Raw genomic sequence first — 12,203 nt, 5'->3', positions numbered from 1 at the left:
TAGTTTGTTGAATGCTTCCTCACATGCATCCGTCCACACAAACGGAGTATCTTTCTTAGTCAACTTGGTCAATGAAGATGCGATACTAGAAAACCCCTCGATAAACCTCCTGTAGTAACCTGCCAACCCGAGGAAACTACGTATCTCTGTAGGGTTCTTTGGACGACTCCAATTCTTCACTGCCTCTACCTTTGCTGGGTCCACTAGTACTCCATCTTTTGAGACAACATGACCAAGGAATTTGACCTCTTCTTTCCAGAACTCACACTTCTCTAGCTTGGCATACAGTCTCGCCTCTTTCAAGGTCTGCAACACTGTTCTCAGATGCACCACATGTTCTTCTTGTGTCTTGGAGTATATCAGAATGTCATCCACAAACACCACAACAAACTCATCCAAGTACGGGCTAAATACTTGGTTCATCAAACTCATAAAGACAGCTGGTGCATTCGTTAGACCAAATGGCATGACGACAAACTCATAATGTCCATACCGGGTCCTGAAGGCTGTCTTCGATATATCTTCTTCCTTCACTCTGAGTTGATGATAACCGGATCTCAAATCAATCTTAGAGAACACTGTGGCACCCTTGAGCTGATCGAACAAGTCATCAATCCTAGGTAATGGATACCTATTCTTGATGGTCACCTTGTTCAGTTCTCTGTAGTCCACACATAACCGCAGAGAACCATCTTTCTTCTTCACGAACAAAACAGGTGCTCCCCAAGGTGAAACACTAGGTCTAATGAACCCTTGGTCTAATAGCTCATCGATCTGCACCTTCAGCTCCTTAAGTTCATTCTGCCCCATTCTATATGGTGCCTTTGACACAGGTGCTGTACCGGGTACTACATCAATGCAGAAATCTACCACTCTTCGAGGAGGTAGCCCCGGTATCTCTTGGAATACTTCACCAAACTCAGATACTACCACAATGTCTGCAATAGATACTTTCTGATCCACTGACTCCACATGTGCCAAAACTCCTGATCTCATGGCGTTGTCGGACTTGAGGCAACGATAACGAAACACTGGCTCTCCAGGTCTATGAAAGGACACTACCATGTCAAAACAATCAATCACAGCATGCTGTGGTCTCAACCAATCAATCCCCAAGATCACATCATAAGTGTGGTCCGGAATCACAATCAACGAAGCAGAGAACTCTCTACTTCCAATCAATATAGGACAAGCTTTGCAGATTGTCTCTAACTCAAGTGACACTCCAAGGGGTGAAGTGACACATAAGGCGTCCCCGAGAGGTGTAGGAATCAATCCTAGCATCTCCACTACTGAACTAGCAATGAATGAATGCGATGCTCCCGTATCAAACAACACTCTAGCAAGGTAGTCAAAGAGTGATAATGTACCTTCCACTCCTGTGTCTCGCTGACCCACTGCGAACACTCTAGCTTGGCCTGCTGGTAGCTGTCTCTGCGGCCGTTCCTGTCTACCCGGAAGTGGTCGGGTACAATCTCGAGCTATGTGCCCCACTTGCCCGCAACGGTGGCACCCTCCTCTCCTCGGTTTCGGACATGCTGAGGCGTAATGTCCCATCTCATTGCAGCCATAACACCTCACTGCTGCTAATGGTCTGACTGGTGCTGCCCTGATAGCTAAGGGTGGTGCCCTTGTCGGGGCCTGATAGTGGGGTCTTGGCCTCTTCCATGACCTATCCTTCGGTCCTGAGTGCTCGCTGCCTGTATAGACTGCCTTGCCTTTCCCCTTCGCATCTCTGTTCCCCACATCACCTGCTCGAGTCTTCTCTGCTTGCTCCAAACTCATAGCACTCTCAAATATCTGCTCCCGTGAAGTCAGGCAAAGGACTGATATCATGGTCTTGTACTCCTGTTTCAGCCCACGTAGATACTTCTGAGCTAAAGCAGTCGCACCCATAGGCCTGACATACCGATACAGTTGCGAGAATCGAGCATCATACTCTCTAATGGTCATGTCTCCCTGCACCAATGCCAGAAACTCCAACTCTAAGTCCTCCTGTACTGAGGCTGGGAAATACTTCTCTTGGAATATGGTGGTGAAATCTCCCCATGTGAATGTAGACACATCCACAGTCTGTCTCATGCTCTTCCACCAATCTAGAGCATCACCCTTGAGAAAGAATGTAGCTATCTTTCTCTTCTCAATCTCTGTGCACTCCATCAACTCAAAATAAGCCTCCATACCCTCGATCCAATGGTCAGCTACCATGTGATCTAGTCCCCCATGAAATGTCGGAGCTGCCAGTGCACTAATATCCTTGATCAGCTTCAACACTCGACCGTCATCTCTAACCGCAGGAGCTGGCTCATCCTGCTCCTCCTGCGGAGCAGCCTCCTCATAGAGGTTCTCCACGTTGCGGACTCGACCTGTGGCCCTACCTCGACCTCGGCCTACCTGCTCTACCTGTGGAGCAGCCTCCTCATAAAGGTTCTCCACGTTGCGGACTCGGCCTGTGGTCCTACCTCGACCTCGGCCTCTCGCCCGTCCTCGGCCCTGTCCTCGGCCCTTGTCAGCGTTCATCACCTTCAAACAACGAAACACTTAGTCAATACTTGTGAGATCTCGAATTCAACTAAAACAGATTCGATAGGTATTAACATGAAATTTCAGGATATGATGAATCATCGAAGTATCATCACGATACTTCTCGGAGGACCAAACCATTAGGTATGGCTCCTAAAACACTCTCGCGTACCCGACGACATATCAATACCGAGGAGCATGTGATGGGGGCCCGCCTGCAGTCGGATCATCGCTCCCGGATGATATTGATAATCGCCAAATACGCACTTAGGCTCTGATACCAACTGTAACGACCCTAAAATTTCGAGCTTTAAAACTCAAAATCTTAGAATCGTTAAACACAAAAATAATCTCAATGAAATCGAAATCATTTTAATGTCGCAGCGGATCACATCTGAGTTTAAAATATAACTCAGTCAAGCCGATTATTACAAACCCAAATGATAATTCAACATATAACAAATGGAATTGTATAATCCTCACAACAACCTCACAAATAAAATCACACCAAATCTCACACACAATCCACGCTGGAACCTCACCACGACTGGATGCGATCGACTTCGAGTTTTCGGAGTCGTCACTCAATCACCACTACTCAGCACCTGCGGAAGTATTCCCTACACCATTGAAATTGGTGCACCGGGATTGCAACACAAACCCGGTAAGCTTTACAGCTCGTATGAGTAAAATATTAAAATAACTCTCGTCTCATAAAAGACACAACTCCACATCAACACAGTATAATGAAAATCATGAGAAAACGAGCAACCCATCTGGTTACTCTAATACTTTCACAAAATGGTAACTAATGAGCGCTGGTACACATCTGTTACCCCTCACTTAGTATACCGCTGATGTTGGGTAACCACCCGCCACCCAACATCCAAAACAAGCTGAGTACCCATGATCAGATAACCACCCGTTACCTCATGCAGTACTATGGCAGACAGACTAGAGCTCTAACTGTATCGTAACCTTCGCCCGGCCAAAGGCTAGGTTCCGACTTGCCTCACATGTACAATAATCTCACATCATATTGTACCACACATCACGTCCGAAGACAAATCACAATATTTCACATTTTCCGTGATAAATCATGTACAATAATCACACATCATATTGTACGTTTTAAAACTTTCACGATATATCCACAATAAAAATCATAACAGTATATTATATAGCAAACTATATATATTCGTACTTATTTACCATTTATACAATATATACATAGTCCACTATATCCTATACATGTCATATTTCATAAACACCTGAAAATTACGTACGATAATCTCACATCATATCGTACCATTTAAATCACACACATGCACAATTTTTCTGTCACCGAAATGACTATTTTTAATGAATTAATAACAGTACGTAATTTAATGAACTATATATATATATGTACTTATTACCATTATACTGTATATATGTAGTCCACAAAATTATATACATGTTGTAATTCATCTGATAAACACACTTGTAAAAATGTTGAATCACCACGAAGGTAGATTCGTAATTCAGTGAGATTTTACTCACCTTATTGACTTGAGCGTAATTCCACAATTCGCGATGCTAATTCCTTTCCTCGATTTAACGATCACCTTAAAAGAATAAGAAAAGAATTTAGAATCGTTTCGTAAACCTTTAAATGCCAAAACAGTAATATACGGTTACTGTTCAGCAATTTTGGTTTATACGAAGTTACTGTTCACTGTTCACTATTCACGGTTACTGTACAATACTCAATTAATACGTATTTCTGTATGTATAAATATTATATACGTATTTCTGTACGTATAAATATTATATACGTATTTTTGTACGTATAGATATTAAATATGTACTTCTGTACGTATAAATATTAATACGTACTTCTGTACGTATAACTATTAATACGTATTTCTGTACGTATAAATATTAATACGTATTTCTGTACGTATAAACATTAATACGTATTTATGTACGTATAAATATTAAATACGTATTTCTGTACGTATAAATATTATATACGTATTTCTGTACGTATAAATATTAGATACGTATTTCTGTACGTATAAATATTATATACGTATTTCTGTACGTATAAATATTAATACGTATTTTGTACGTATACGTACGATTTAAATGTAAATACAACTCAGTAAATAAAATTTACTAAATTACCCTTTTACAATTTACTTTTTACATTTACCGAAAGTAATTTATAATTACATTTACCGAAGGTAAAATTTAATTACATTTACCGCAGTAAATAAAAATTACATTTACTTTTACCGTACACAGTAAATTACAAAAATACCCTTCTGTCAAAACTTGTCCCACCGCCGCACGTGGCGGCGCGTGTGGCACACGCGCCACCTCCGGCGGGCTGCGCGTGGGCCCCACGCGCCGAGGCTAACCACGGCGCGTATCACGCCACCGCCGGTCCGAAACCCATCCTCTCCTCCTCCTCTTTCTCTCTATGGTCGCAGACCACCCCTAGGCTGCCCCATTCCCCTTCACGCGCCGCCTCTAGGCGGCGGTGACCCTCTCCCCCATTCCACCACAAACTCCCTCAAATCAAATCAAAAACCAAACAAAATCATCACCACAACCATATTCCATCATCCCTTACCTCGATCGAGCCGTGGGGAGCGCCGGAGTAGCTTGGCAGCGGCGGAGGAAATCTGCAGAAGGTTCGGTAGTGGCTCACTGCTTCACGACGACGAGGTATGGCTTCATTGGCTCGGGGTCCGACGCGGAGGTCCTTGCGGTGTCGTGTGAAGCGGCGGTGAGGACCACGGAGGGCTGGGGTGGTAGATCGGCGAGAGGAAATTCGAAGGGGGAGAAGGAGAGTCGGGCCGAGAGAGAGAGAGAGAGAGAGAGAGAGAGAGAGAGAGAGAGAGAGAGAGAGTGAGCGGCGGAAAATGAAGGGTTTCCTGTTATGGAAACCCTAGAAAGAAAACCATTCCTTTTTATACTAGTTTCCAAATCGGAAACTAACTTCCGACGTGAATAACTTTTACGTACGATGTCCGTTTCGAACGCGTCACATACCCCCGAACTCGTATCGATGAGCTCTACAACTTTCATGAAGGAAGTTTTCGCAACCGATCGACGGAATAAAAGTCGATAATTACGTTCGGAAACGTAACGTTTTTCTTAATAAACGTTCCGAAAACGTTTCCGTTTTTCGTTTCGAAACATCGCAAACAATCACATTCATTGAAACTAAAATTCAAGTCTTTATAGAACTCAAATTAACTCAAATAATGTATTTGAAATTTAGGGTTATTACACATGACATAACTTGACCCTTGATTCCTGGAACCTTCTTATATTTCTTATTTCACTACTTCTCGATCTGATCGAAGTTTTGAACTCTGCACCGTGTTTTTCTAATTTGGTTCTGCTTTTCGGTATCTGTTTGGTTTTTGCGAGTTTTCTTGGAGACTTTGGAGTTGGGGAGAGGAGGAGTGGGACTCTGTCCAGTATTAATAGCCGTTCTCCCGGGAACAAGTATATTATCAAACACTGGCATGGTAGCTAGGTATATGTAAAAATGGAGTTTTGCTAAACAAACTTGATGTTGGTGGTCGTAGGTAACCACCCTTTTGCTTAATTGTCACAGCAACTTCTTTTGAGCTAGGGAATATTTGCTATGGTCCCGTCCAATTATGAGTTACAATCATGTGTCCTCATATATTTAAGTATATATGCCCTCGTCCCTGGCTGAATCGATTATATGGAGTAAAGAGTGTAACAAGTTGAGCCCATTCTATTTGGTACATACCAATTAGTACCTTAATTATCGACCAAGCTAGTCTGTTTAATTACTTAATCTGCAGCCATATACTACGACTCGTTAACTTGGCAACCAATTAGTTTGGTTCAGCACTTAATTTTGGATTTGAATTTGAATTAGTAGTCTCTTGAGCTGTTTTTGGTACAACAAGAGATCGATGAGCTATATACGACTAGTATGGCCAGTCGTTGCATAAATGACCGGCCGGAGATGGATGACGGCACTATTTATCGGATCAAGTTGCTCTCGCTGATCCTTCTATATATAACTACTGAACGTAAAATATCATAATTATTACGCAACCCTAATGTACCTTTACTTACCGCATTTACATTTTTCTCAATTGCTCCCTTACCCAATGGGGTAGTAATTTGTAACTCTGAGGTATAATCATGAATCATGATTGGGGTCGGCGATATATAATCGTAGCATTAATCATGACAGTCATGATGAGAGGGCAGAACCGCAGAAGTAGAGAAATGTTGACCATCACAAGTCATAACAAAGATGGTGATGAGAATTTTGGAATGACAGCTAAATCAGTAGCAGGCTCTACTCAAGTCAAGACGGTAGTGTCCATAGTCAATTGTTATTAATAAATTAGATTAGTGGAGTCAAAGCAGCACGACTATGTGAGCTGGATCTTTGATTCGACTTGTTAATTCTCTAAGATCACTGAGTGAAGTGAATAAGTGATTACTAATTACTGCGTATGTGAATCAAGACCCAATAATGGACTTCTCACGTGAAGCCCAACGGGCCTAGAGACCAGCTAAAATGAGCCCCTCCGAGGTCATTGATTCCCTAAGGTCACCAATTCTTTGAATGAAAGTTTTAGTCACTTAGCCGTACATGTGAATCTTGACGTGAACGTTGTGCATATAAAATTTTCTGACTTGAAATAAGTTGTAATATTTTACGTTTTTCCTCTCGAAAAAGAATACTTTGAAGTCCATTTATTGGTGACGCTTCAACCATATGATGTTTTTTATGTAACCTCTAATTTTAGCCGTACATGTGAATCTTGACGTGAACGTTGTGCATATAAAATTTTCTGACTTGAAATAAGTTGTAATATTTTACGTTTTTTCTCTCGAAAAAGAATACTTTGAAGTCCATTTATTGGTGACGCTTCAACCATATGATGTTTTTTATGTAACCTCTAATTTTGTTGAGTGCAACGTTTTTGCATAGAAACAGAAGAAAAAATATCTAAACATTTGCCAATGTCACACTTTCCTATTCTGCCAAAACCAAAATGAAAACAAATTAGAACCAATTATCACAGGGTATGTATGTACACATGGTTGGCAATGATTGGCGCCTCTGTAACAGTGAAAAGTTCATATCAATGGTGGAGAATAGAGGAGGGGGTTTAAGACAAAGAATACAACGTTGCAAACTTGGACTTGTTTAAGCTACGACTGTTATGGCACATTTGGATACGAATTGGAATAGGAATATGCGCACACACCATATGAGGTAGATTCTGTGATTCATGCGCATCTTCCCAGGTTTTCTCTTTCTAGTTTCTCCTCCTCCCAATCAATCAGACCAAACTGAAATAACAGCCCTATTCTCTCTGTTTCTCTATCTCTCATTTTCTTCTCTTATTCTATCAATCTGTTTATAGAACAAAGTTCTACGGTGCTCCCGGAGTATTCAAAACTCCGGAGAGACTTCCCATTTATATTCTTTACACCCCAACCAAACCTCCTAGGATTTCCTCAGGTTAACTAATTCGCCACATATTCCAGGTTCTTATTTTCTCTCTATTTTTCTGTTTCAAGATTATGTTGTGAATGTGAATGAATTGTCCTTTTCCAAAATATAATCTGAATGAATGTTGGTGGCTTGCTCTGTATGTGATGATTAACAACCAGTATGGTTTGAATGTTGTTCATTAAGGATGAAATGCATATTGGATGCTAAACAAAAATCAAACTCGGGTTCTGGTTCTGGGTCTTACAGTTGGGTTGGGTTCTGGGTTTGGGGTTTGAGATTTTAAGTAGAGTTGTGAAGTATTTGAATTCAAATTGTAACTTTAATTACAATTGTGTAAACTTCCTATTGCTCCAGCCGTGTGTGTATGTTTTTTCCTTTCAAAGTATTATACATTGTCCATATTTATTCTGGATTAGATTCTATTAGTTTCCTTTGTTTGTAGAATTGAGTATACCGACACTTTTTGATAAAGTACTGTACTTTGCCGTAGATCTCAGGTAGATGTTGAGATTAAAGTTCAATTTTTTCTGATTGCATGCTTAAGTAAAGAAGTTAAGGTTATGGATCCCTTCATGTATGCTTTTTCCTGAGCAATTTAAAGTGTATAGCCATAAATTTTCAATCTTAAATGCCTAGATGCAACTCGAGTTTATTGCATGCTTAAAAGCTAGTAATGTGTGTGTGTGTGTGTGTGTGTGTCTTCCAATCCATGCCGTGGACAGGGCTGCTTGAAGTCCGAACTGTTTGTTGATTTCCCTGTTTCACCTTGTCATGGATTGGAATTGAAGAACCAACCCTGTCTGTTTCCATAAAAAGGGAGAGCTTCCTTGGAACAACTACTCCCTAGCCAGATAGGGTTGTTTGTAGTGATTGCAGTACTTCTCATTTGTAGGAACAGTATCAAATTAGAGTTGGATAACAAAGTATTTGCTTATTGGATAAAGATTGTCATACATGTGTTTATAGTGTGTAGTTAAGTTGAACATCAGTGGATGCCAACAGTATTTTTTTTTTGTGCTCTCATTTCATAAAAATATTGCTGTTGTTTTGTAGGAGTACAATTATAAGTTATACATTGGCTCACACTGAGCACACCCCTTCCTACTGTTGCCAGCAAGTTTTTGCTGGCAATAAAGTCGCTTTGGCTTACTACTGAAGCTTTATGAGTCCCCAGAGTACATTGAATCCTAGTAGAGCCCTAGAGGGCATACATGGGGTACACGTGGTGTCTTGTTCAAGGTTTGAATCAGAAGAGACTACTCAAGATGGGGACTTTGCCCACTCAACTTGTACGAGTTCAGCTATTGGAACAAATTTGTCTATGCAGTGAGTGATAAACCTATTGATGAGTAATTTCCACAGAAAAGATCAATATTATGTGATTAAATAATGTAGTTAAATGATATTTAGTTATTTACCAATTCAATGATACATTGTAGAACATGCAAGCAATTCCACTAAATCTAACTTTCTCTGCATTTTTTCCAGGGGAGTATGGCAGCATACACCACCATATTTGAGGCCTATCCAGGGTTGCATTCACGGTATTGGAAACTAAGTGTTTTTCTGAATATATGCTTCGTTAAATTCAATCTCCTGGATAAACACAGACATCTGAATAATGCTTTCTTTCTATATTCTTAGGTGATCGTACCCTTGCAGAAACAGTTGTTAATGTGCTCACTTCACTTCCTTTCATAGTTCTTGGGATCCATACCCCAAGGTGATACTTTTATGCAAAACTTACTTCATAAATAACAAAAGTGATCTTATATATGCATCATGCCTAATGTTTATCTTGCGGAAACAGAAAGAACCTAAACACCAAGCTATATGCTAATTCATTAATTGGAGTTGGAGTTGCCTCAAGTTTATATCACTCCTCAAGAGGAAAACTAAGGAAATATTTGAGATGGGCTGACTATACAATGATAGCCACAGCAACAGTGGTAAGTCAGAGAAAATCCATGGACAAATTATCGTTGACAACTCGCTTATTGATTAAATCTAAGAGCTTATTTCTGAATGGTGATATTGATCTCGTTATACTAATTTGCTGCAGTTGCTTGTTAAAATAGAAGTGAAAGAGTACAGGAGCCTCTTTCTTAATAGATCAGTCTTTTGAGCACATTGCATAATACAAGTACCTGGATTTCACAAGTTCTCAGATCCTTTTTTTCTGATTGATTACTTACTAAGATTTTATGATAATGATATATTAAGACATTTTCTGCTCACAGCCTGCAGTGACATTTTTCAAAAAATTATGTATGGTATCAGTTTTTTTTTTTTGGGATCACTATAATTAGACAAGAAATTACTTTTAAGTTAGTGGGCAAATGAAAAAATGTACACACATCGGCTGAACTCAGCTTTGGCAAGTTTTCCTCTTGTTTTTTGCTTTGTCAGTATAGAACAGTTTTCTGCAAATTGACTATTTATCAAGGATAACAAAGAAACTTGATTCTCCACTTACAAGTTCTGTGTAGCATGATGCCATGATGTAGTATGATTTCTTGATACTCTTTTTAAAATGGTTTTATTTCAGGGAGTATCATCTTAAATAACTTTGTTTAAATGGCTTTATAAATTTTTCTCTTTAAAGTAATATCTTTGCTCACCTGCGCATCCTACATTTGCAGTGTCTCTCAAGAGCCCTCAGAACTGAAAATCCAAAATTCCTCATGGCAGCTTCTGCAGTTTTCCTACCTATTCAACCTCTGATGGTTTCAGCCGTTCACACTGGAATGATGGAGGTAAGTTGCCATATTTCTCATCAAGTTTTGATTTTCATCTTCCTTCTTTTATCTCTTTGTTTGAGACTGTTCTGTTGGAAATCATGATCGCTTTAAAGTTTCTTCTAGGTTCTCTAAATCGAATCAAACTAGGATCCCTTTTATATACAAAGTAACAAAACAGCACTCAGATTTAGCCCTTTGATTTGTGAGATAACAGAAAAGTGATCCACCAAATTCAAAAGTTTAAACATGTACTGGAGCACTCATATATATAGGTATCCCTTTGGTCTATGAGATAACAGAAAAGTGATCCACCAAATTCAAAAGTTTAACATGTACTGCAGCAGGGTGGTTTACATTTACCTGATATCAAAGTAGCGGTATTCAAATTAAACCAGTTAAGGTTGAAAATGTAGAACTGATACTACCCAAAAAGCCGGAAACTTGCATTGTGAAAGTTGCATGTTAAACTTTCTTACCTTGCTGTAATCAGCTTACATGAAAAAATTATGTTAATGTACTGTTCACTGCAGGTAGCGTTTGCCAAAAGAGCATTAAAAGATCCAGAGTTAAGGATGGCTCATAATGTACATAAGATGTCATCACTATTGGGTGGTATACTTTTTATTGCAGATGATGTTTTTCCCAGAACTCCATACCTTCATGCTGCATGGCATCTTGCTGCAGCTGTAGGTGTTGGCTCCTGCAATAAGCTTCTCGAGTAGTTAATAATTAGTGTATCTAGCATATTCAATCTGTTGTTACCAAAAGACTTAAATTGGGAGAAAAATAGAGCTCTGCATTGGGAATCTGCTCATTCCATATTCCCAAATCATGATTCTTATGCCTCACATATTGCCATATAATGTGTAAATTCAAGAGAGAAGCAAGGGAGAACAACATGTAGTTACATATAAGGTGGCTGTGCCGCTAAGTAATTGTAAGGTGTTGATTTTGTTTCACAGAATTGCAGCTATCATGAAAGTACAACATCCTAGTGATCCTCCTACCATGGCAGTTAACATGGAACTATAGAAGGTGACTGAATTGATCAATCTTAAAGGTCCTTTGCAACATTGGCCAAACTAAAAAGAATAATGGGTCTGAAGATCCCCAAATTTGGAAGCATCTGGCTTTCCTAATTCCTAGTTTGCTACCATATATATTCTAGTGTTATGGGATAACGTATCAATACCATGATACCAGTGACAAGGCAATGGATCCATCAATCTTTTCGTAGTTTAGCTTTAGCAACGAACACTGATTTAAGAAAGAAAAGAACAAACAGTGTAACAGAACGTTCCTCAATCAAATTCAATCCAGATTGAATCTAATTAGAACGGACATGACATGCTACATTTATTTGTTCGATCTGAATCAAAATGAATGCAGTGTGCTAAGTTGGATTCAGAATACAGATGCAGCTA

General features: G+C 39.7%; 1 protein-coding gene across 2 annotated transcripts; it reads left to right on the top strand.

Moving 5' to 3' along the window:
* The first annotated feature begins 7,751 nt into the window (after positions 1-7,751).
* Positions 7,752-11,737, top strand: LOC126790874 (uncharacterized). Of its 2 annotated transcripts, none has more exons than XM_050517236.1 (7): positions 7,752-8,070; positions 9,092-9,364; positions 9,527-9,582; positions 9,683-9,761; positions 9,849-9,987; positions 10,681-10,794; positions 11,310-11,737. In XM_050517236.1, the coding sequence occupies exons 2-7, from the start codon at positions 9,201-9,203 to the stop codon at positions 11,499-11,501; spliced, it is 744 nt and encodes a 247-aa protein (XP_050373193.1). In that variant the 5' UTR covers positions 7,752-8,070; positions 9,092-9,200; the 3' UTR covers positions 11,502-11,737. The 2 variants fall into 2 exon arrangements, with proteins under 2 accessions (XP_050373193.1, XP_050373194.1); XM_050517237.1 differs by having other exon boundaries at positions 7,777-7,795.
* Positions 11,738-12,203: the final 466 nt, after the last annotated feature.

Source organism: Argentina anserina, chromosome 4 (assembly GCF_933775445.1).
Source record: "Argentina anserina chromosome 4, drPotAnse1.1, whole genome shotgun sequence".
Lineage (NCBI taxonomy): Eukaryota > Viridiplantae > Streptophyta > Magnoliopsida > Rosales > Rosaceae > Argentina > Argentina anserina.
This window is presented reverse-complemented; position numbering and strand designations above follow the sequence as displayed.

Excerpts from the sequence above, each read along its gene's own strand:
- LOC126790874 (XM_050517236.1), top strand. The coding sequence starts at position 9,201 with ATGAGTCCCCAGAGTACATTGAATCCTAGTAGAGCCCTAGAGGGCATA. Across the intron at positions 9,762-9,848 it reads CTTGGGATCCATACCCCAAG|AAAGAACCTAAACACCAAGC; the intron begins GTGATACTTTTA and ends TTGCGGAAACAG. Across the intron at positions 10,795-11,309 it reads TTCACACTGGAATGATGGAG|GTAGCGTTTGCCAAAAGAGC; the intron begins GTAAGTTGCCAT and ends TGTTCACTGCAG.